This window comes from Patagioenas fasciata, chromosome 1 (assembly GCF_037038585.1).
Source record: "Patagioenas fasciata isolate bPatFas1 chromosome 1, bPatFas1.hap1, whole genome shotgun sequence".
NCBI classification, from domain to species: Eukaryota; Metazoa; Chordata; class Aves; order Columbiformes; family Columbidae; genus Patagioenas; species Patagioenas fasciata.
This window is the reverse complement of record NC_092520.1, coordinates 3,495,423-3,521,613: the sequence shown is the minus strand read 5'-3', so window position 1 is coordinate 3,521,613 and position 26,191 is coordinate 3,495,423. Positions and strand designations below refer to the sequence as shown.

Genomic DNA, 26,191 nt, shown 5'->3' with positions numbered 1-26,191 from the left:
TGGGGTTTTTTGTTTTGTTCTGGTTTGGTTTGGTTTCTGCTGTTGGTTTTTTGTTTGTTTTTCCATTGACTTGTTTTGAAGAAAGTACATAAGCATATTTCCAACATACTTACTCTCGCTCTTTCTCCGTCAGTTTGTCGTTGATATTGTCTTTGATCGTAGAGCGGGAGCCCTTGTGAATTATCGGATACCTGAGTGGCACTTGCAGGAAGTAGGAGATCATAGAAACCAAGTGAGCGGTGTAGCCCAGGGCAACGGCGATGCTCCCGTCATCTTTCGCTGTCAATAACAAAAACATTTCATTATTGAATCAATCAGATCTCACTGCAGGCTCAGCACAACTTCATCTTTATTGCTTATAGAATGATATAATTAATGAAGCTATCAGAGGTTAAGTTTGAAGCAACTTTAGGCTGCTTCATAATTATTCATTCCAGTGTAAGTTGGGGAATGACCTATTAGAGAGCAATGTAAGGGAAAGGGACCTGGGGGTCCTGGAGACAGCAGGGTGAGCATGAGCCAGCACTGGGCCCTTGTGGCCAGGAAGGCCAATGGTACCTGGGGTGGGTTAGAAGGGGGTGGTCAGTAGGTCAGAGAGGTTCTCCTGCCCCTCTGCTCTGCCCTGAGGAGACCACCCCTGGAATATTGTGTCCAGTTGTGGCCCCTCAGTTCCAGAAGGACAGGGAACTGCTGGAGAGAGTCCAGCGCAGCCACCAAGATGCTGAAGGGAGTGGAGCATCTCCCGTGTGAGGAAAGGCTGAGGGAGCTGGGGCTCTGGAGCTTGGGGAAGAGGAGACTGAGGGGTGACCTCATTAATGTTTACAGATACATAAAGGGTGAGTATCAGGAGGATGGAGCCAGGCTCTTCTCGGTTACAACCAATGATAGGACAAGGGGCAATGGGTACAAACTGGAACACAAGAGGTTTCACTTTAATTTGAGAAGAAACTTGTTCCTGGTGAGGGTGGCAGAGCCTGGCCCAGGCTGCCCAGGGAGGTTGTGGAGTCTCCTTCTCTGCAGACATTCAAACCCGCCTGGACACCTTCCTGTGGAACCTCAGCTGGGTGTTCCTGCTCCATGGGGGGATTGCACTGGATGAGCTTTCCAGGTCCCTTCCAATCCCTGACATTCTGGGATTCTGTGTACCGTAAAACGGGTGATGGCTCATTCTCCTTCCAATTTTAGACTGTGTAAGTTAAAAGTTACTCTTCCCAACATTTGGCTGGGTGGGGGGAGGGTAAAGAGATGGGAAAAGTGAAACAAAATTCCCCAAGACAAAATTAAAGCCTTAAAACTTTCTGCATTTCTGAGCGAGGTCAGGGAAAAGCTGCATTCCTCCCTAACTTTTATTCATGAGTGAGATCAGTTGGAGAGACACCCACCCCAGGGTATGAACTCTGTTCTCTGCCAACAACTGGAAGAACTTAAATTAACCCACTGTTTTCAAGTATCATTTTCAATTTGATATTTAAGGTTTCAACCTTAAAGCTTCACCTGCCGGGAATACACAGAGGTCTTGTGATTGAAATTACATCATTTCGCCATGTAAGGGCTTTTTCCTTTTAATTTTGCTCCATTTTTCTTCTTTGTAAGCGAACACACCAATAAAAACAAGATGACAGAGCCATCTCTTCTGAGGCACAAGGGAGTCCCAGGAGATCAACTAAACCCAGGACTTTTTAAGAAATCCTATAATGATGCTCAGTCACAGCTATGAAATCATGCTGAGCTCTATAAAACAAGACATGATACATGGATTTTCAAGTTACACCCCTTTCAAAAAGGGTTTTGTACAAAAGCGTTCAACACTTGCAGCAAAACTGGCTTTTTAGGGCGTAAAACTTTTCTGATGCTTCAGATTCTCGATATTTTCAAACATACTTGTATCTACTAAGGGTTTGAATTAGGATACAAGTCAGACATTTGGTTTTCAAACTGCATGTTTCACTAAGTTGAATGCTTGTACTTCTTCCTCCTAATACAATATTCCTAGAGACTTTGATAAAGAATTAGTATCTTTTTTTTGTAAGGAACTAATACCAGTAAACTGAAAATGGACCAAGAGATGCACACGATTGATTTCTCAAGAATTACCAAACTGAGCTCATTACCGCATTTAGTGTAACCAGGAAAACAAAGCAACAGACTGATTTTTGCCATAATGACAAATTAATTCATTGTAAGGATCATCCCACCATTATTCTAGCATCCAATATACATGTTATTAGCACATATTAATACCTATGGGATGGTTTTAAAGAATTAAGACAACTGATTGAGGTTTTTGCCCTTGCAGAGTGAACAATTCTCAAGAGGATTTTAATGAAGATCCAATTCACATCAAACATTTGTAGATTAATGTATGCAGCTACCCGTACAACTGTTATACAGACAGGCATATTATATATTTGCTTCTGTAACAGGATGACTGTAGACAGTCAAAGTAGGAGCTGACTTGTAAAATACTCCATACTGTCAAGAAGCTTTAAAACCTTATTTATGCAAGATACTTATTTGGCGAGTTCAACAGCAGCTACAGCAAACTGAGTGGGGATTCGTGCATGTTGCCCTATCACGATTTATTGACTGCAAGGAATGGAATTTTAGGTCATACACAAGTATCTTCCAGACTTTCTAAAGCACCTTTGGAATGGTTTAGTCCCAGCCCCCTGTTCAGAGCAGGGGCAGTGGCAGCAGGTTGACCCGGACTGTGTCCAGTTGGGTTTTGAGCATCCCCAGTGATGGAGACTCCACAGCCTCTTCGGGTCACCTCCTCCAGTATTACAGTTTTGAGTCTTAGAATACAGAGGTAGTTTTCTAAGAATCAACAGTAACTTCCTTGTACTAGCTAAGCAGGAACAAATAATGCATCATTTTCATAAAATCATAGATACTACGTTGGAAGGGACCTCAAGAATCATCTGGTCCAACCTTTCTTGGCAAAAAGCACAGTCTAGACATCCTAAAAGTGCCCGATGTTGGGGGATCCACCACTTCCCTGGGGAGATTATTCCAATGGTTGATTGTTCTCATCATGAAAAATCTCCTTTTGTGTTCAGTCAGAACCTCCCCAAGAGTAATTTGCACCCATTACCCTTCATCTTCTCCATGTAACTCCTTTTCTTCTAGTCTAGACCTTTCCAGGCAGAAATTTGGATCCTAAGTGATTGCTATCAAGTTTACTTAATTGTATAAAGTTTAGAAGCAGTGTCAACTGTAACAACTAAATTAAGAATATCCAGCTACCTTGAAAGTCTTCAGAATTAGGAAGCTTGACTCCACAAACAAAGTAATCCTTTTGATCATTCTGCAAGTTTAAAATCAACAATGCAAAGTGAGAATGGAACAATAATAGCCAGAAAACAGAAAACGACACAAAATCTGATCACAACAAAGTACTTCTGTAAAGAAATAAAACTAAGCATTCAATGACATCCAGAGCAACTTTGACATGGCGTTTAAGTCCACATTTCATGTAATTTGGAAATCAATACAACTTCTTTAAAGAGGGAAGAATGTCATCTTAATCAATTGATTATATAAAAGGTTTCAGAGCTTGATATTTCAACATTGGTTTACGTGCACTTTGTTAAAGTTCAGCTAACCCACTGTCAAGGTTACTTTATATAATTGTAAACAAAATGGAAAGTATCCATTAAATTATGGCTACTTTTATAGTGGAGACTATTTGAGAGATGCTGGCCTAAGTCCTCGCCCCATGAGGTTTGAAATCTAAGGATCAAACCCAAGAAAAAGCTGTCAAAACAGCATGAAAGAAAAGCAAGTTTCATCCCAAATAAAACATGATGTTTGCTCGAAGCGTAATAAGTAGGAAGTTCATTTCCCATCGAGCAGATTTTTAGAACGTTACAAACATACCAGATCAATAGGGTAGATATAGGATAGCTCCGACAGCAATTGCTTGCATCGAATGGTCTGCTGGGCATTTGTCTTCAAAAACAGTTCTCTTTGGGGAAAGAGATCCCAAACCATTAGTTTCTTAAAAGCTTTAAGTAAAGACATCAAGCTATCATATCTGGAAGCATCTTCCTAAGTACCACCACCTCTCCCATAAAAAGCTGGGTGCTTCCACAAAGACCACTACAGAAGACAAAGCTAACTTTCCATTTTCCCCTGTAACTCATATTATAGGCACATTTTCACTATGACAATTAAATATTACACTAAAACAGACCTGAAAGCCCAATCATACTCTACGCGTGCATCTTTCCTCTTCTCTTCTAGACACAGCACTCAATTATTACTTTAGACATCCCCAAAGTGTAGCAGAGATGTCTTAACAGAAGTTTTGGGTGACATTTGGAACAATTTGGTGCCGTAAGTCCCACTTCAAATGTCCTACTCTCAAGCCTGTATTCCCTTTCCAATTGCAGAAAAAATATAACTCATTTACCTCTTAGCAGTGCATTCCTTTCTTAATTCATGCAGCGATTCGTTATGCTCTTGAAGCTTCTGGTATTCACTCTCAAATGCATTTTCTAAATGACACAAGGAATCAGGAAAAAAAATTAGTATTGAGCATTTATTTAGTTATCTGAAGTTATAAAAGTAGGTATTAACAAAAATGTTGGCAATAATCCTTCATTTTCTCTTCGATGCTTGTTTTCCATGTTTTATTGCCAAACTGGGGAACGACAGCGCAGGAGGAGCACAAGTCTTCATGCACCTTAAACCATTCACCAGTCAAACACAACCAACAAAACCTCATTTTCCTTTAACCTCTGTCCCCATCATGTCCTCAGTAACGTTGTAATTCAGTTAAGTCACCTCAGTGCTTGCACAGCTGGAATCAAACGGCAAAAACCTTGATTTTTAGTAGTGACTATTTTAGACTCAACTAGATTCAAAAAGTCCCACAACAACATCAAATATCCTTGTAGCTTGGTCGCTGGTGAGCTCCAAAGAGACCATGATACAGTATTTTACTACAGAACAAAATAGCATGTATCCAAACCAGCGTGGTCAGCAGGACAAGGGCAGTGATCCTTCCCCTGTACTCTGCATTGGGGAGGCCACACCTGGAGTATTGTGTTCAGTTCTGGGCCCCTCAGCTCAGGAAAGAGATTGAAGTGCTGGAGCGGGGCCAGAGAAGAGCAACAAGACTGGGGAAGGGACTTGAACACAAGCCCTATGGGGAGAGGCTGAGGGAGCTGGGCTTGTTCAGTCTGGAGAAGAGGAGGCTTAGAGGTGAGCTCAGCACTCTCTAGAACGACCTGAAGGGCAGTTCTAGCCAGGGGGGATTGGGCTCTTCTCCCAGGCACTCAGCAATAGGACAAGGGGGCATGGGCTTCAACTCTGCCAGGGGAAACTGAGGCTGGAGATGAGAAAGCAATTCTGTGCAGAGAGAGTGGTCAGGCATTGGAATGGCTGCCCAGGGAGGTGCTGGACTCACCGGCCCTGGAGGTTTTGAAACTGAGATTGGCCATGGCACTTAGTGCCATGATCTGGTCAATGGACTGGAGTTGGACCAAGGGTTGGACTGGATGATCTCTGAGGTCTTTTCCAACCCAGTCGATTCTGTGATTCTGTGAACACTTTCCCACTAAAACAAAATACCAAGAAGACTGATCACTTCACCCTTCACTTACGTAATTAGCTATTAAGAGAGATTTTTGCCCTCCAACACTTAAAATGGGATCCCAATCACAGGTACAATAACATCCCTCGTGACATTAAAATGTTCCTGCATCAAGCCACTGTTTACTGCGTTACGGTACAGTTTTTCTGATTTTCTCATCCAATTTTAATTTAGCACAGATTTAAGGTCGCTTGAGAACGGTGTCACATTAAGAAGTTACCTAGAGACAGGATGCCAGAAACTGCTGACCAGAATTCAGCATAACACAGGTGGTGAAGACATTGTATCTAGTTGCAAATTTCAGATAAAGACACAAGAACAGAAAACAACAGCACCTTCATTTTGGTCACCATGACCATAAGCTCGGCTACTACTCTTCTATATTTACCTCTGTCATGCAAAGTATTCTTTTCCTTATGCAACAAGGCTACTTCTTGACCAAGGGCCTTCTTCTGCCTCTCCAGTTCATTACGTAGCACCAGGATCTTCAGCTGTAAACACTCACTCTCCTTTTTCTATAGGAAGAAAAATGGTTTAATGTATAAATATATACATGGTTTTGTGCACACAGTTCTACAAAAGGGGTGATAGAAGCGATGGGAAAAATCAGACTAGCGTATTCCAGACTGAAGGCTGAGCTCATGGATTACCACAGACAATAAATCACCAAAAACCCTAATTATTTTGCTGCTTTGGAAGGACAGAAGCTCAGCAGTGCTGATGTATCTCCTGTCCTATGCTCAGCAATGCAATCTGGCCCAGGGCACGAATTAAGAGAGGAAGGAGAGGTGGGAAGAAGCTTCCGTGCGACAACTACACAGATACTAACAGGAGGGCGCTTTGTAGCACGACGAGCGTTTGTCCCCTGGCAAAGGGTTCGGCAGCAGGAGTGAGGATGAGCAATGAGGAGTGTGTACCAAATTGAGGCAGAAAGCTGGAAAAGGGTTGGAAACGTCTGAGCTGTGCTATTAGATCCGATTCCCAGCTTCGGGGTGATGAAAGAAAGAAGGGATACAAAAAGGAAAGAACACGTAGCGGGGAGCAGATTGTGTCATTACACCCAGTTATATTGGAAGGATCCCTTCTTTAAAAGTTTTAGGATTTGTCCTGTCCCTACTCTAAATCTATTCCTGTGTTTAAAAAGAATCTGTTTGGGTTTCTCCTCTTCGATGCGTTGTCTCCACTACAACACGATGCTGTGACGTGGATAGTGAAGCAGAAATAGTAGAATTGGGTTTTTGTAATTTGTTTTAAAGACGGAAGATCTACCAAGTTTAATAGATCCTTATAGAAAAATAGTCAAAATGGGGAAGAGAATTTGCACCTCTTCAGCCCAATCAGAGTTCAAAGCCTGAAGCCGAAGTCATCTACACTGTGAGCAAGTCTTGCGTAAATACCACCAGACACTGTCGTTTCGTGTAACTCTGCCAAGCTTTCACTTCTCCGAGCAGTTAATGGAGATAATGTTACTTTAACACTGCTGCCTGAAAACAATAAAGCCAGTTTTTGCTGAACTTTCCCTTCCACTCCGTATTTGTTTCAGTTACACGTGTGTGCTCAGTCTGCTGGTTCACGACTGCAGCAGGAAACGTGACTCAACGTTAAGGAATGAAACTACAGCTCACACACTTACAAACAGGAATGGAAACCCAACAAGAGTTTCCACTATTGAACAAAGGAAAAGGAAAATAGGGAATAATTTCCTTGTGCCATAGATCAAGGTTTCTAAGAAGTTGTATCGCTTGTACGATCACTGTCGTTTTTGGGTTTAGTGTCCTTCATGTAGTTTTGCTCACACATATTTATAAAGATAAAGCCTTTGCATTGAGGGACAAGGATATCCATTAGTGAAGAAATGTGGTTAAAAACCTTTCAACAGACAAGATACCAGCAGAAGGCAAAGAAACTCTGGGCTGGGGTCACTCCCAGGAGATTGGGGTCAAATCCTATCAATGGAGTTCACTTTGCTTCTTTATCTACAACACAACCCTGTAATGAGAGCAGGAAAACGAACTCCCATTTTATCAAACTCTTACACCAGTTTGACACTTTTGGAAACTCTCAACCCAGAAGCTACCTTAGAACAACAAAGTAACTTCACAGGTTTGCTTTTTCCTGCATAAGGCACCAGGTACATGCCAGTGAGTACCAAATCACCACAAGCCACTTTCTAATATGAACTCAGTGATTTGGAGAGAGCTCAGCCTTTCTGGGCAGAAATTAGGAGCTAATGTCAATACACTTTTTTTTGGAAAGGGGAAGAGAACAGGCAAAAGAAACCATCAAAAGCTATTGCAAGATCTAATACAATTCCTTCTTAAAATGAAGGTGTCAATTGAGTGACAGCTTTTGCATGAATTCTATTCACCCAAAGGGAGCAGGGTGCAAGAAAACATAGGCAGTAGACTCACCTCACTCTAAATCCATCACAGGTTCCTGCCAAGATTTATCTAAATCATTAAAAGTTTGTTTTTCCTGTTAAACTCTTTCATGCACTGGGCAATGTTGATGCTTTTATAGTACAAAAGCAATTATGCAAAATAAAGGTAAAAACAGGAGAAGCAAACTATCAATCCGAGTAACACGCACAAATCTAAACCCTATTACACGACACTGCTCAGATGAGTTCCCATTTGATTGACAGGTTTAAATAAAGATTAAGTGTTAAAAAAACAAGCGTGTGGCCAACACACAGCAGCCAGGTGCTTCAGCAAACCTGCAGGATATGGTTTTAAATAATCAGAACGTACCAGTTCGTTGCTTGTAGATGTACATCTCAGCTTTTCTTCAATCTCCCTTCCTATCTTCTGAACAGTTACCTGAGTCTGTTTGATTGCACACTGGGCTCTGTGAAGCCTGTAAGGAGAAGTTACAACTGTAGTAAATGTTCCCCACACATCTCCTAATGATGAATGTACCAGTCGTCTTGAAAGCAGCAGCAGTAATACGAGTTCGGACTGTCAGCTTCTATTTTGAAATAAAAAATTAGAAGATTCATAACTTGCATAGTTTATAAATGAGTATCCAAAGCAAACGGGGATTCTCTCAATCCGATCAAGTGCCAAACGTCCCTTTTATTTGTTAAATTCAATAGACGGCGATAAGGCAAAGCTGTAGGTGAGAGAACAGGTAATTACAGGGATCTCATGGAACAATTAAGTTATAACACAACATCAAGACAGATACACACACAACAGTTACTATGAGCTTTGTGAACACACAAAAATCCAAGTATCCTTCAGATAATACACAGCTACCCAGGCCAAGAGCACAAACCACCCTTTAGTACCTCCAAATATGCTACGGGCCCTTCTGTAACAACAATATGAGTTTCTTGACTCAATCACAAGTGTGAAAAGTTGCTAATGATATTTTTCTGATCGTTAGTCCTGGCTTCAGGGTGAAGAGGGAAACCTGATTATTTGGCGTGTTTATTGAGGAAACCACATGCAGCGGAAAGCAACGGCAAAGCCAGGTCTAAGAGAAACGCGATGTTCTTCTTACAAAGAATTAAGGTGCAGTGGAAATTAACGTCTTGATTAAAACAAATGAGAGCTGGGCTGAAGACACACCGTGTATTTTAAGTCATGCGAAGCCAGGCTGACTTTTCCCATTCACTGGTTGGTTATGAAGGGTTTCTCCTTTAGTGAGGATATTCTTCAGACAGCTGTGCTCCTGGGATAACCACTTAACGAAGGTCTAGTCAGAACACGGTCAGATAATCTACCATATTAAAATAAAAAGTTTAAAAAAAAAGAGTGTTTTGCCAGTTAAACATAACCAAGAGGCCAAAATTAAGCATTCCTATAAAAGAGGCAGAGATTTTTAATTTTACTCAAGCAAGGCTATGAGTTTGCTGCGAGCCAAGGACCAAAGCGCTGGAGCACACAGAGGAGGCGGCTCAGCTCCTTCCTTTTACATTCTCTAATCTCTTCCAGATTTCTACGCAACTGAGGCCTTGCTATTTAAAGGTTTTTGGCTAATACTTTTTAATGGTCTGCATGTTTTTAATGGGCTGCAGGCAGCTAGACCAAGACAACCAGGCTACATACATACACTGGGTATGAGTAACACCAAAGCATTAATTCTCCTCGCACCATCTCATCCCATCGCAACAGCATCCATGATAGTTTAGTTTATTCAGCATAAGGACGGCACCTAAACCACCCAAACTTCACAAACAAATACAAGGAGAGGAGATGATACATGAACAAGCAGCGCTAATAATATTAAACAAGGTCACTATGATTTAGGACTTTCGCATTCTATACATTTTAAATGACACTTTTAGCTCCTTCACCCCATTGCTTCTCCTAAACGACACGCTAATAAATGTTTGGTTTGCATTATACTGATTCCATTTGGTTTCTTTAGAGCGTCTCATAGCGCACACAGCCTGCGAGCTTTTTAGGGGTAGCTGTACCCTATTTAATGCCACATCAAGCAGCATGGGGCTAAAGGATGCTGAGAGTAACCGGTGTCACCCAAGGGCTCAGTCTCACGTCCCTAATGGAGCACCGAGACCTCCTGGAAACACTGATTTCCTTGTGGGAATTACTACTTACACCTCCCACCTTTCCAAATACATCTTGAGGCTGTTGGCTCCGTAATATCTGGTTCCGCGGGTCAAAGCCAAGGTTTGCTGACCATCCCGAATCTCATTCAGGGCTCTGCAGGGGCTCAGTTTCCGACTTCAACAGTTTCCAGCCTGTCCCTTTCCAAAAGTCTGGAACATTTTCTTTCCAGACACAAGAAAAGTCTTGCCCAAAGCTAAAACTTATAGGTAAAGAAATAACTAAGTGCCATTTCCCTCTTCTCTCCTCTTCATGTAATTTTATACTGGAAGAACATTCTTGATTTAGTCTGTTGGGGGATTAAAGAAGAAGTTCTACAAGTCTTCACGTCACACCATGTAGGAAGCAAAATCTGACTGCTGAAAAGTGCTTTGCTTATTGAAAGAGCGTTTATGAAACTGATAAATTGTTAGAAGGGTTATTTGCTATGTAAGGTCCTCGCAGTGATTTGATCAATACTCAGTTAACAACCTGCAAATCTTGTAATAGCTTCAAGTTCTTCTGCCCACACTCAAGTATAAGGAAGAGACATTGACCGACTTCTGAAAAATACCTTAGGATGTTTCTTCAGTTTGGTGAATCTCTATCTAAATGTATATTCCTAACCTATAAAGACTGCCATATAGAATAATTCAGTAACCAACCCTGTTTTTAATAAGAAATGGTTTTCTTTTTAAGCCAAACATCATCCAGTCATTTCTTGCAATATAAAAAAACCCCACTATGGTTAAACTTGATGTCAAAAAGTGCCATTAACAGGGAGCCAACCAGTATCAGCACATTTTCTTTCTTGCAACCCCAGTATGTTCACCCTTGTTCCAAGAACTTTAAAATGGTAACAGTAAGATCACGACCGCAACCGAAGTTGAGCTTTCCAAGATTAAAATGTTAGGGGCTTCATGTCCCAAAAGCAGCAGCTATCAAAAGACATCTTTCTCCAGTCAAAAAAAGGCCCCCACATGGAAATCTTTGGTCATCCAAACACAGGAATACAAACTAAGCCATAAGAACACGAGCACGGAAATTCTGCCCATCGTTTCTGCATGCACAAGACAGACTTTGGTGGAGGCGATGATGATCGTCCCAATGAATGGAGATCAGCAAGTTGAGGCCATAAATCTAGAGGAAAATTTATATATAATGAATGGAGAGAAACTTCAACCCTAATTGGCTGCATATTGTTTCCACTCCTAGTCCTAATGCAAATTCAACGCTATAGCCTAAAGTTAGCCCAAGTACAATCCAGCTTCGTTTAGTAATCGACAACGATGAGCCAACCGATGGCATAATCTATGCGCTACCAGCCAATGCAGGATTCTTCTCAGATTATTCAATAACTTCTTTCATTATTTCTTATTAAAATTAGCGCTTCCATAGCACTTTAAGAGCTAATTCAGGGCTTGAAGAGGCCACTGGCCTGCTACCAAATTTCCTTCAGCAGTCAGGAAAGCCAAGCCAGCTACAGCAGAAACTCAAACCCTTTTTAAAGAGATGGTTTAGCCAACAGTGTCGTCATCCCACGTCTGCAGGCTGCTCTGGTGTCTCTGCAGCAGCTCCCAGCCATTGTCAGCCAGCAGTAGAGCAATACAAACGTTAAATGCCAGAGATTTATTGCTGTTGCTCGGGGCCCCGAGAGCTGCGGTGCAATTGTCCAACGTCAGGTGAGCCGCACGTTGCTGCCTGGGGAAGAACTGGAAAGCAAAGGAGACGTTAAAATCCCTCACCGCCCCAAAATAGTTTAGAGGTGGAGATCCACGAAGCTGTTGTTCTGCTCGCATTCTCATATCACCTGCTTTTTGATGGGGACACTCAGAGGAAGCATTCTCTCCTCCTTTGGAAATTTAAAAAGATGGTGGTTTGGATACAAAAACATGAGCCATATAAGCTACGACCAACAAAAGCTGCATTGCTAACCAACCTACAAAGAACCAACAGGCAAAATTGCAACATCTCTGCACTTACTAGTTCCCAATAGTAGTTCTAAATACCCCCTATTTGGGGGTATTTCTTCAAGGCTTTTCAAGTCTGACATAAAATTGTTTCCTTTTCTCCCCCAAAACCCACTAAAGTTGCCAAGTTTTGGATTTCTTCACCATCACAGGATTTCTCTGCAACAACATCCTCGTCCTGGTCGCAAGATCAAGCACTTTTCCTGCCTTTCCCAAGACTGCACATCGCAGTGGCCCAAAAGAACCTGACTTTACAACCTGGGAATGCGCTGCAATGATACGTTCGCTCATTTTCAGCTCGCTGTAAGTTTGAGGCAGCATTCGACAATTCAGTTAAAGCACTTTCCTTTAAGACACACTGCAGTATCCTACAACTGAGATATCCCATTGGCCATGAAGCAGCCTAGTGATTTACTACTTTATACAGCAACTTCACTCCTGACTGTAATCTTTAAAACACTGAAAGCTGGAGTGTCATGACAGTTGTGCCTATTAAGCCAACATATGCTTATATTTACATTAATGAAAGAGTCCCAGCTTTATTAGACATTTGATACATGATTTTGTAGTTGTATCATACACTCCAAATATCTGTTTGCTTCTATCGCACACATCTGGATTTTTCATGTAGACGATTTTAAGCCATAAATACATCAATTAATTACAGTCACATAATACAGCTACTTCTCACAAGAGAAATAAATGCCTATGGTCTCATTTGCCAGAAGAACCTTAGTTTACAACGAGACTAAATTTAAACTGAGAATTACTACCAGGGATTTAGAAAATAGAACAGAACAGTTCTGGCAATAAGCGAGATGGAGGATCTTGGAAGTAAAATACCCAAACCTGTTATTAAAGAAAAAAAACAATCCAAGACTTTCCCATTAAATGCAAAAAAAAAAAAGGAATGTACACTTTACTATATCAGTCCAGAAATTAAATTATAGAGAGTGCCAGCCAGCTATAACATATTTTTTACACAACCCCTTAAACCATCATTTGCTACATCTGCTTTCCCACAAGAAAATGTTTTCTAATTTATAATCATATACTCCCTTTCCCAATTTCCTCGGAAACCTACACCTACAATTTGTCAAAAGCAGACGTAGGGTGAGAGAAGACAGTAGGGAGTAAGGAGAGAATCAAATGTAAGTCTGACTTGTTCGTTTACAGCATTAAACCTCTACAAGAGCCAGTGCTGTGAGAAACTCAAACAAGACGGTGCTGCTGAAGCACAGACGCTTTCCATTCTTCTTTCAAACAGTTTTGAACTGACTTACATGGGTAAGACTCTAATTAAGTTTGCGAATAATCGGCTCCATGTGGAGACTGCAGCACTGGATGCTTTGAGCTATTTGTAAATGGAGAAGAAAACAAAAATATACACCTAGCAGGCTGGTCTTCAGGGTGAGGAACATTTAACGGAGTTCACTAGTAGACAGATCACCTTCAATGCACAGAGGGCATGAAAAAGAAAGGAGAGTCTTAATGTGAAGCACAATTTTTTTCCCAAATCACAAAATCAGAGAATGACAGGGGTTGCAAGGGACCTGGAAAGCTCATCCAGTGCAATCCCCCCATGGAGCAGGAACACCCAGCTGAGGTTCCACAGGAAGGTGTCCAGGCGGGTTTGAATGTCTGCAGAGAAGGAGACTCCACAACCTCCCTGGGCAGCCTGGGCCAGGCTCTGACACCCTCACCAGGAACAAGTTTCTTCTCATATTTAAGTGGAACCTCCTGTGTTCCAGTTTGTACCCATTGCTCCTTGTCCTATCATTGGTTGTCACCGAGAAGAGCCTGGCTCCATCCTCCTGACAGTCACCCTTTCTATATCTGTAAACATTAATGAAGCCAATGCTCAGTCTCCTCCAAGCTCCACAAGCCCAGCTCCCTCAGCCTTTCCTCACACGGGAGATGCTCCACTCCCTTCAGCATCTTGGTGGCTGCGCTGGACTCTCTGCAGCAGTTCCCTGTCCTTCTGGAACTGAGGGGCCACAACTGGACACAATATTCCAGGGGTGGTCTCCCCAGGGCAGAGCAGAGGGGCAGGAGAACCTCTCTGACCTACTGACCACCCCCTTCTAACCCACCCCAGGTACCATTGGCCTTCCTGGCCACAAGGGCCTGGTGCTGGCTCATGCTCACCCTGCTGGCCCCAGGACCCCCAGCTCCCTTTCCCCTACACTGCTCTATAAATGAAGTCACAAAACCCAAGATGTCTCCAGTCCTCTTATTGCAATTTACGGATTTGACTCCAGCATTGAGATGGATTTATGGCTTGATTTTTTATTCAAAGAATAAAGTATTTGTGGCAAATAACAAAGGATGTTTCTTTTCGTTCTTCATACTCTTGCTTATCAGTTTGTGACTACAGAAATCTTGTTTCCAGGATAATCACATTCAAGACATCGTATATAGCGGAAAGGTAAATTCCCTCACAAATCAAATATTTGAAGGGCATAAATATGCAGAGATGACTCCTATGAGAAGGACAGTCACAATAGCAGAATCCAACAGCCTTTTGCTGACATTTAACTTGCCAACAAATCTTAATCTAAGTTCTAATTTTCACTCTGAGACAGTGAGCAAGGCTAAGGGTGGAGTTCTCTGCACAAGTGAAAAAGTAAGATGCGTAAGTTTGGAGTGAACGGGCTACAGGCTCCACCAGAAAAAGGGAAACAGCTGCTCTCAACTCAATTGTGTTCTTCCCATTGTAGTCCATGCAACTGATAAGGTGTTTGTGATAACTGAGCACAGGCCTTACCCACCGGAGGAGAAACATCAGTTGATATTCAGGTGACTCCAATCAAAGTTTCCTTCCAAGAGAAGTATAATTCTGCAGATGAAGTAGACAAGCGAGATCTCCCACCAAAGAGATGGTGGCAACGCTCCCAGGAGTCTTCTGCAGATTCTCAGTCATGGGTACATCCCCTACCCTGCCTTGGTTTTAATTCTTAAAGAGACTCGAGCATTTTTCCTCAATGCAAGATATTTAATCCATTCACAGCGTCATTCCTACAGCCACATCTAGGACAAAGTCATAACAAAATATAAGGAAAAGTCCCAATGCCACTGGTGATAAAGCTCTTCTTAAATGCTCTCAGGTATCTGTTAGAAAATTCCGTTAAGTGGTATGTTCTGTTTTTCATCAACTCTAGTAAAGCCAGAAAACAGAGAAAGACTGGATTATGACTTGTGATCTAATTGGACACGGCTTCATTGATATGGTCTTTTACATGCCGTCACAAATAAAGCAGGACAAAGCTATTTTTGATGTTCTGCACAGCTCTGGGTAATCTCTCCCTTAATCAGCGCTCTGAAATCAAATTTAAGAGCTAGGAACAAGCCTATCATGCTTACGTTAAGAATTTGCCGCAGTAGGGACGTTTTATTCCACATGGCACATTAGGAAAGCTGACGATAAGAGCAGCAGCACAGGGAAACTACCAACCCTCCACTTAAATTAACATACAAAAAATATCCACCTCTCTCATGCTTCACGGACTGTTTCAATCTGCTCTGACCCACGCTGCTCTCTTCTAACAGATCTGGGCAAAAGTCAGGTTTGTAAATCGATTCTTCTGCTGACGGATTAGCCTCAGTTTCCACAACACAAGTAAAATGCCTGGGAACAGATCAGTCCCAAAGTTTGATTCCATACATCAAAATCCTCTAAAGAAACCTCTCAAAAAAAATTCAGCTCCCAGTTTCCACCTCCGTCGCTACTTCCCAGGAAGGCAACACCCCACAATTCCAACCCACGTGGGTTTTAGGCCAAGACACACACTTGTTTTACTGTTTTACTGTTCATCCATTGCAGGACTGCTTATTAAAGCATACAGAGGCACTTGAGAGGTCTGATTACAGTTCATATTTATTTATTCTGGCCTTAGGTCACCTGGGTTTTCACGTCCACAGCCAAGGGGATGCCTGCCTTGTCTTGGCTGCCTGTGCAGTACGGAAAGCCAAGTCTTCCAGGTGGAAATCTTTCCTTGTTTGAAACATCAAGCCTGGCCATCACAGAACAGCCCCACTTATCACTAGCAAAGGGAAGTTTTAGCGGAGGAACTGATTTAAGAGCACAAGTCAGGCTAAGAGGAATCCTACTACCCATTCCACAATGGGATGGTGTATTTGCTGGGTGAGGCTGATGGCGGCAGGAGTAGTAACACCAACAATTTGAAAGTCTGCAATGTGAGCGAGCAATTTGCTTGCTGAGATACTCACAGGAAAAGCCAGAACAAGGCACTGCAAGAGCACCAAATTATTGGTGACAGCCTTTTCCTGCCACACATATGTTACCTTCTCATAGGATCATTTTGGTTGGAAAAGACCCTCAACATCATCAAGTCCAACCATTAACCCACCCCTGGAACTACCTCATGTCCCTGAGAACCTCATCTCCATCCGGTCAGCCCCTCCAGGGATGGTGACTCCAGCACTGCCCTGGGCAGCCTGTTCCAATGCCCCACAGCCCTTTGGGGAAGAAATTGTTCCCCAGATGCAACTTCAACCTCCCTTGGCGCAACTTGAGGCCATTTCCTCTCGTCTTATTGATTGTTACTTAGAATCATAGAATGTCCTGAGCTGGAAGAGACCCACGAGGATCATTGAGTCCAACTCCTGTCCCTGCACAGGACACCCCAACAGTTCACACCGTGTGTCTGAGGACGTTGTCCAGTCTCTTCTTGAACACTGTCAGGCTTGGGGCTGTGACACCTCCCTGGGGAGCCTGTTCCAGTGTCCAGCACCCTCTGGGTGAAGAACCTTTTCCTCATGTCCAACCTGAACCTCCCCTGGCACATCTTCCTGCCATTCCCTCGGGTTCTGTCACTGGTCACCAGGGAGAAGAGCTCAGCCCTGCCCCTCCTCCTCCCCTTGTGAGGAAGCTGTAGCCGCCATAAGCCCTCCCCTCAGTCTCCTCTTCTCCAGGCTGAACAAACCAAGTAACTTCAACCACTCCTCACACAGCTTCCCCTCCAAACCCTTCACCAACTTGGTAGCCCCTTCTGGACATAAAGAGAGAGGAGATCACTGTCCATGCTACAGCCTCCATTCAGGATGTGGCACCGCTCCTACTGCATGAACATCCATAACTACAACATTTAGCAAGGTTTTGGTCACAGCTCTGAGTTGGGATCCTTCCCTGAGGAAAGAGCAAGAAAGGAAAAAACTAGAAAAAATAAATAACTGTGAGTGCATATTTTAAAATTAAAAAAAAACAATCTTTCCTACCTCCCCTTGTCTCTATGTGTCTACCAGCATCCTAAAAGGAACAAGGTGGCAAAGAGCAACTCTGTTTCCATACAGCCAGAACTGCAGAGGTCGAAGGCTGAATCCCACCTACTGCACAGCTCCAATGGGTTCCTCGTCATGGAGACAATGACGGAAACAGAGATGTTCAGGGAAATTCCAGAGACAGAAAGCTTTGTGTGGCTCAGCTCTGCGTTTGTTATCAGATGCTGCACAGGGAGAAGCTGACGGGAGGTTTTCGTCCTGCTTTTCTTCCTTTTTACCCTACCAAATGTTTGGGAGCTTAAAGTCTGCAATTGGTGCTTATAGCAACTATATAATGCAAAGTCTGACGCAGCTACTGGCTGTCAAGACGGGACAGTGTGGCATTCTCCAGGACTGACTTATCTTGTGCTTCTCCTTAGCTGTAAATGTACCTGTGCTACACCTTAGCACAAAGCAGTTTGAGCCCAGGAAGACCTTGCTCACTCCATCATTCCCTACTCAGTTTAAGAAAAACAGCTTTGAGTTTAGCATAATTTCCACGTGTTAAAAATAGCTGCCCAAAGACAAGACTACGCTTGTCATGTGTAATTCCACTGACCCTGTAGTCCCAGAGAAACTATTAATACCTTGAGCTACTAATGAGTTTTTCAACAGCACAACCGCTCCCATTGACTGTGAACTTTTGTCTCTATTTCTTGTTTCAGAGATCCACTTCTCTAAGCTCTGTTCGTTCAATAAGACTGCAAATAAAGGCAGAAGAATTTAAACACACAAGCAATGCATCTGTTAGAAAGCATCCTTCCCAAGATAGGCAGAGCTAAACAAAACCTGACTTTGTATTACGTCCCTATGTTTTAGTCTTGGTCCCTTCAGACAGTCGATTTTACCAACATCTCAAACCTTCAGACCGCAAACACTACTTGTATTTTTGTTCTTAAATAATATCTCTTCAGTGATAAGACATGCACTGTTCTTTAAATGAACTACAATTGGCAAATCCTGAAACAAAGCCTGTCACTTGAAGGATACCCCTGGCCTGGGAGAGATTATGAAATCTGAAGATGATGGACTAGGATACAAGATAATTTCTAGTAACTTATATTTCTACTTGTCATGTACCAAGATGCCCAACGTTCAACAAGTTTCTTTGAGCCCCTAACACAGAAAGTAGTAATTAGTGCCTAGTTCAGAAGCTGAGCTCCAGTCCTCCTCAAATCAGTGTCTTGTCACTGGAAATCTTGGACCATTTAAAGTCAACAGAACCGGGCCACCATTGCTGGGATGTTAAACACAGGGAAATTGTTCACTTAACTGTTATAATTTGGTTTGTAAAGTCACGTTTGCTTGTCCAGGGCACTGCAGCCAGATTTAGTTGCTTATCACCAGAACTGCGAGAACCTGTTGCTTTTAATGAAGGCACAGCCTGTACGGTCTCTGGAGTTGCTCTGGTTTTCCAAGATTTAATCCACTAGGATCAGATGCACATGTGGTAGTAGCAGAGGAAGCCCTTTAACACCTACGAGTATTATTTTAAATCAACTTCAGCCGAATTAGATATTAGCAATATTACAGCAGTTGCCTGGAGCTGGGCTTTTACGCATCTCCAGCACCCAAGTTGTACCAATGTCAGACTTTGTTGTTGTTAAAAACTAAGATTAAAAAAGAAAACCACAACCAAATCGTTCTCAGTTTCCTCTAAATACCACAAACACGCCATCCCATCTGCTAAAAGAATGATTAAACCATAGAGAAAACGGTTGTGACTGCAGAGAGAAAAATATAGGGAGCAAAACTTCCAAGGGGCAAGTTTCATTGGTTCTTATTTTTGTCTCCAGGCAGAATTTGGGAGGATTTCAGGCATTCACATACTTAGAGGCACATAAGCTATTAGCAGGTCAATTGCTCCAAGTGTCGCAATTCCATGAAAAGCTGCTGCAGAATACAAGATATTACTTTTTGTATTTAGGAACTGAAGTAAAATTTTAACACGGAGGATTTTAAGCCCTTTCTTTGGTGATTGCCAGCATAACCAACCTTCCCAACACCACTTAATACTGAGTCTATTTTTTTTAAGTTTAAAGAACAGAAAGGATAGAAAACTAAGAGAATACTAAATGTAAACCTATTCCCATTAGTGCTGCAAACGTGCCGAGAGCTTGATTATGGAGACACGTCCAGAACATGACCTCAGATGAATTTGGCCCATCCTGAGTGTTATGTGAAAGGTGAAACGTGTTACTGTATAACCTATTACTACCAGCTACATAATATTTAGAAAGCCTTTAAGTGACCTCTTCTCAGGAAATCTGACAACATGGCCAAGGGACAAAAACCTCACAATTTTAGCTTTCCAGTTGGGGTGGTTAATTTTTGTTAGTTAGCCCTTTTAAAACAAATGGCTGGAAGAATGTTCGTCATTTCCATATGGTGTGAACCACATTTGCCTGAGGATCTTGTCCCTGCCCCAAAACAAGAAGGTTCGTGAGCTGCAGAGGTGCTGAGAACCTCCTTGGGTAAAGCTAAGCTGCCTGGCTATTTAATATTTTCCTTCTGCTTAATTAACTTGTAAATCCATGTAATTAAGCATCTGAGCACACAGGTATTATTTTAATCCAACACTCAAAAAGTTTTCTACTGTTCACACACTCTGGGCATTCCTAATTAATTTTTTTAATTGGCATAATTTTGAGCCAAGCACGTGCTTTTCATTAAGGTCTTTTCACGAGCTTCGTAAGTTTTTGCTACTCAATCATTCTGAGAAATAAAATATATATATGTTAAATAATTTCTTCCCCAAAAAGCAGTTTTGATAGAGATCAGTTGTTCTGCAGTTTTTCAGATATCAAGGGTTGAGTTAGAACCTGTTCTCTCAGTTGATTTTCACACTGTAGAGCTGATCACAGTCGTTATTCCACACCTGGTACCATCAGAATAACTGAGATGTTGATACAACCGTCACCAGGACTTGCTTCTTTTTTTTTTGAGAAGTTTCATCCAAACCAGCACAAGCTGCTCTCCCTGTTCAGGTGTCTCCTGAAAACATTCGGAAACCACATGTGCAGCTTGTAAATTCTTACTACGGACAAATATCACATCATGAGAAAGCCTTCAAAATGTGGGATTTATACAACCAGACGCAAATCTTTACGGTGTAGACACCTCCCTATTCTCTTTATAGGGATGGACAGAAGCGGGCAGACAGCAATTCATTTCCCCCCAAAGTACATGTCCTGTCAAACGAATCGCAACTCAAATTATGTCCATCTCTCTTCTGGTCGTAAGTGGAACATGTTCACACCAAAACCATCTTTGGAAAGAGCTCACGGGCTGGTTTCTCAAGCCTGGACTCCTGGAGGAGGTGGTAAACCAGACTGCTTGGTAGGAGGAATAAGGACAAAAAGAGACTAGAGATTATTGTAAAAGAAATACAAGTCATCATCAGTCTTTTGAGCAAGATATCAGAGGTAGGGAGCTGCAGAGAAAGCAAAACAGCAGAGTTAAAGTGAGAGGGAATAGAAAAGATTCAGGGCTACATAGAGGATTTTGCCTTAGTTCCCCAAGAACCTTCCAGCAAGGAAAAGGGACATCTTCATTTCTTGTGAGCTTTACCACAGTCACTGTCAGCAGAAGGAGCACAGCTCAGACCAGACAGGGCTCCAGTTGGCCAAGATCATGACCAGCTGGTCCAATAGTGGTTTTTACTGGAGCGTGATTCATACTACAAAGAAGCGCAACGGAAACGTGAAAAAAATGCATGAACAAAATAATCAGGATGACTGGCACACATTTTCTTCTTTCTATTAAACAAAGACTTCATATTATGTAGAATAAGAGTTCTCTTGTGAGGGACCAGGCCGGAATATAACCAGAACTTCATAACACATCCCCTGGTTGTTTTCCACTAGAAGTACGTTTAGAAAGCAGTCTTTAATTTAAATATGCTTTATAGAATCAAGAAACAGCACATTTAAATTTTAAGAGAGTATTTAAACTAAAGACTTCTGAATAAGCGACCTAGAGTTAACTTTTCCTACAGAACACAGAGCTATTGCTTCATACGGGCAACAGTGACACCTACTGCTAACACTACCAAATGGATTCAACTTTAACCACATAAATAAATCAAATGTATTTTTTCAAGGCCTTTTGAAAGCATATTAAACAGCTTCTTTTCAAGGGTTTACTTTGTAACGTATCAATCGCTATTATTGCAGAACTGAGGTTATCAACCTGTCTTGTAAAATACCTTTTAAACACAAATTCCTCAGAACCAACCTATTGACATTGTTTAAAACCTCTATTAGATTTCCCCGCAGCTAACATTCTTGAACTATTATAATTAAAGAAATCTGAAAAAGGCCTTGTTAAACTTCATACTACCATTTTGTGGTTTTCACCACCAGAGACACCCCAGTAACCACCCAAAAGTACAATTATCCCACTTTCCTGACACCATGCATGTGTTGGAGTAACCGGGTCCTGACTCAGCAGTGGGTTACAAGGAAGAATTATGCAAAAAGTAAATACAATTCAGTGCTTCAACAAAACCACACATTAAAAAAAACCATATACACTTAAGTGTGTGGCTGGTTTGTTCCAACTAGAGCATCATTCTACCAAGTTTGGGCAAATCGCTTTTTTTCTGCTTTGTTCTAATTTATTTATTTAAGTGTTAAGGTGGACTGGGAACTGGCTGAAGGGAAGAAGGCAGAGAGTCGTGGGCAATGGGGCAGAGTCCAGTTGAGGCCTGGATCCAGTGCAGAGCCTCAGGGGGCAGTGCTGGGGCCGGGATTATTCAATATATTCATCAGTGACTTGGATGAGGGAATCGAGTGACTGTCAGCAAGTTTGCTGGGGACACCAAGCTGGGAGGAGTGGCTGACACGCCAGAGGCTGTGCTGCCATCAGAGACCTGGACAGGCTGGAGAGCTGGGCGGGGAGAAATGGAATGAACTAGAACAAGGGCAAGTGTAGAGTCTTGGATCCGGGCAGGAACAACCCCAGGTTCCAGTGTAAGTTGGGGAAGGAGCTGTTGGAGAGCAGTGTAGGGGAAAGGGAGCTGGGGGTCCTGGGGCCAGCAGGGTGAGCATGAGCCAGCACTGGGCCCTTGTGGCCAGGAAGGCCAATGGTACCTGGGGTGGGTTAGAAGGGGGTGGTCAGTAGGTCAGAGAGGTTCTCCTGCCCCTCTGCTCTGCCCTGGGGAGACCACCCCTGGAATATTGTGTCCAGTTGTGGCCCCTCAGTTCTAGAAGGACAGGGAACTGCTGGAGAGAGTCCAGCGCAGCCACCAAGATGCTGAAGGGAGTGGAGCATCTCCCTCATGAAGAAAGGCTGAGGGAGCTGGGACTCCGGAGCTGGAGAAGAGGAGACTGAGGGGTGACCTCATTCATGGTTACAGATATATAAAGGGTGAGTGTCAGGAGGACGGAGCCAGGCTCTTCTTGGTGACAACCAATGATAGGACAAGGGGCAATGGGTACAAACTGGAACACAAGAGGTTCTACTTAAATTTGAGAAGAAACTTCTTCATGATGAGGGTGTCAGAGCCTGGCCCAGGCTGCCCAGGGAGGTTGTGGAGTCTCCTTCTCTGCAGACATTCAAACCCGCCTGGACACCTTCCTGTGGAACCTCAGCTGGGTGTTCCTGCTCCATGGGGGGATTGCACTGGATGAGCTTTCCAGGTCCCTTCCAATCCCTGACATTCTGGGATTCTGTAATGTTGTCAAGGCCCATCTCCTTGCTACCAGCAGTAAATTAGCACTACCGAGATATCTCCTTTGTACATTCCAGTCCAGAAAGGGTTTTTTTTAATATTTTTAAAGGTTCCTTCAACACACACTGAAGAAATGACAGTAGCTACATAGAACACAGCTAAAGTACAAGAAAATTCTCAAAAAAACCTTACCTAAGCAAAGAGAAGACATCGTAAGAGTTACGAACACAGTTCTGATCCACCTGGAGGAGACTGTTCTTCAGGGTACCTGAGTGATCCTTAAGGCAAAGAAAGGAGATTCATTTAAGACACAAAAAATTTTTCATCTCGACTAAAAGCACGCACTTTTGGTAGGAGAACAAATGATCTTGCATTTAATGTATTTTAAATCTGTCTTCAAACAGTTTTATGTACGGTAGGTGAAAAGAATTTAAGGCAGCAATAACACCAAGTTCAAGCCTGGCCTACAGCAGCACTTACCTAGAAATACTTTAATAACCTATCACCTTCTCTCTCTTCTAGGCACAGAGTGTGTTTTCTTGAGCTTTATCAGCACCAATTTTTTGCACAGAAATACTGAAGGATACAATTTACAGTCCTGCCAGTCTTCAGGTTCAGAACTGAGAGCCCATTCAGTAACGTGCCCAAGATGCACAAGACCACGAGATAAAGCTCTGTGCTTTATCCACGCTGTAATCCCTTTAAAAGATCAAAGCCGCCTCAGTTTTGAATGATGTGAATAGGTTTCTGGGAGCTACAAAGAAAACTCCTGTCATTCTTCAGAGACCTAAGTGGACATTCTGCATCAAAACTAACAGAAAACCAGCAATTCTTCACATTGTAAAAGTCAAATACCAAACTTTTCCATGTTAAGCAGAGTTACAGTCATTCCTAGAAACGCCACAAACTCAGAAATGTTTCTTCACATGATAAAACAAATGCTAAGTAGGTCAAACCATCCAGAAACTTTATGGATTGTAGGAAAAACGTATTTATTTTAGTGTACAAAGCAGCCCCATGTGGTCCACATGATCAGTTGATTTTCCAACAGTGACACTCCAAGTACCACAACCCCCATCTATATATTCTTTCCTGTCTCAACAGGCTCATTCCATATAGAAGATGCTGAAATGCAGAGTTACACACGAACTAACACAACTCTCTTAGCTACGGGCCATGCAGCAGACATCCCTTTCCCACAAAAATAAGGTTCCAGCTAAATAACTGTGAGATCTATACACTACATTATACGTTATATTGCAACAGAGGCATCATATCAGCAGCTGCCTGAGCTCCTCATTTCCATTCTCAAGATGTGAAGTCCTAAATGCTGAAATCCATATGTACAAACGCCCAAATACAAATACTTTAATTTCTGAATGAATGAAGATGGTGGGAAAAAAAAATGCACAACTACCAGCGTCACATTTTACACCACGAAGTTGATTTGTTTCAAGAAATGTTGTCGTCAGAAAGCAAAGTGCAAAGTTTTCCAGAGAATGAGTGGCCTACAGTAACTAATTGCAGGAAGGGAAGAATTTGGAGCAGCAATATGTTTTAGCCTTTTCCTTTTTCCCCGTACTGCAGCGTGTTGAAAGGAAATTCTCAAAGAGTCAGACATCAAGTGGTTTATACAAATTGTTCTACCCTGAAGAAACTTGCAGAACGTTGGTTATTAAATAAGTTTGCCCTGTGAAAGGGGAGTTTATCTACTTGTCTGTCACAGCACTTAGGAGATAAAGGCACCTGCATCTATAAACACACCCCCCCAAAAAATCAATGAACTGGAACAAGGGCAAGTGTAGAGTCTTGGATCTGGGCAGGAACAACCCCAGGTTCCAGTGTAAGTTGGGGAAGGAGCTGTTGGAGAGCAGTGTAGGGGAAAGGGAGCTGGGGGTCCTGGGGCCAGCAGGGTGAGCATGAGCCAGCACTGGGCCCTTGTGGCCAGGAAGGCCAATGGTACCTGGGGTGGGTTAGAAGGGGGTGGTCAGTAGGTCAGAGAGGTTCTCCTGCCCCTCTGCTCTGCCCTGGGGAGACCACCCCTGGAATATTGTGTGCAGTTGTGGCCCCTCAGCTCCAGAAGGACAGGGAACTGCTGGAGAGAGTCCAGTGCAGCCACCAAGATGCTGAAGGGAGCAGAGCATCTCCCGTGTGAGGAAAGGCTGAGGGAGCTGGGGCTCTGGAGCTGGAGAAGAGGAGACTGAGGGGTGACCTCATTCATGTTTACAGATATAGAAAGGGTGAGTGTCAGGAGGATGGAGCCAGGCTCTTCTCAGTGACAACCAGTGATAGGACAAGGGGTAATGGGTACAAACTGGAACACAAGAGGTTCCACTTAAATTTGAGAAGAAACTTCTTCTCAGTGAGGGTGTCAGAGCCTGGCCCAGGCTGCCCAGGGAGGTTGTGGAGTCTCCTTCTCTGCAGACATTCAAACCCGCCTGGACACCTTCCTGTGGAACCTCAGCTGGGTGTTCCTGCTCCATGGGGGGATTGCACTGGATGAGCTTTCCAGGTCCCTTCCCATCCCTGACATTCTGGGATTCTGTGTCCTTCTTCCCTCCCAGTCACCTGTCCTCAGTGGGAAGAGGGGAGAGAGAGGGGCTGAAGGGGGAAGAGGAGGTTAACAATACATCTGCCACGGTTTTATTGTCATCCCACAATCAAAACCCACGACAAACACAAACCTGCAGTCTCCGACAAAACCAAGTAGATCCAGAAAACTGCGAAAGGATTTGGAATCTTTTAAGTCCAGGTTGACAGCTTCAAAAAATGAACAAAACTAAATCTCAGAAGCTCGCATCTATCTTATTCCAATATTGATCCAGTTCAAACAAATTCAAGTAGAGTTTCAGTGTATGATTATTAGAAATTAAGAGAGGAAACAAATGCTTCAGTAGTCCCATGCCAAAAAGGAAACAGGAAAATAAACTGGACATGGTTGTGATGAAAGAAGCAGAATCCTGCTGAAATCTTCGAGCAGAATTGCCGCATAATTTACTACAAATTAATAAGAATAAAACTTGGACAAAAACAGAAGCTGGATGTACAATTATGTGAAAGCCAAATGTGGTTAAGAACAAAGCAGCTATATTGGCAGCACGTATAACGGAGAAAA

General features: G+C 42.8%; 1 protein-coding gene across 7 annotated transcripts in view; it reads right to left on the bottom strand.

Moving 5' to 3' along the window:
* The window catches only part of UVRAG (UV radiation resistance associated), a 112,406-nt gene that overhangs the window by 55,472 nt on the left and 30,743 nt on the right, over positions 1-26,191 (bottom strand). For all 7 annotated transcript variants that reach the window (XR_011741410.1, XM_065833635.2, XM_071814734.1 and 4 more), the window contains 7 exons: positions 23,269-23,354; positions 8,350-8,455; positions 5,988-6,114; positions 4,415-4,499; positions 3,880-3,967; positions 3,247-3,307; positions 114-279 (listed from right to left, as the gene is read on the bottom strand). Coding sequence is in view for 6 of the 7 variants with exons in the window: in XM_065833635.2 (XP_065689707.2) it covers positions 114-279; positions 3,247-3,307; positions 3,880-3,967; positions 4,415-4,499; positions 5,988-6,114; positions 8,350-8,455; positions 23,269-23,354 (719 nt within the window). In the remaining variant the exon portion in view is untranslated. The remainder of the gene's footprint in view (positions 1-113; positions 280-3,246; positions 3,308-3,879; positions 3,968-4,414; positions 4,500-5,987; positions 6,115-8,349; positions 8,456-23,268; positions 23,355-26,191) is intronic.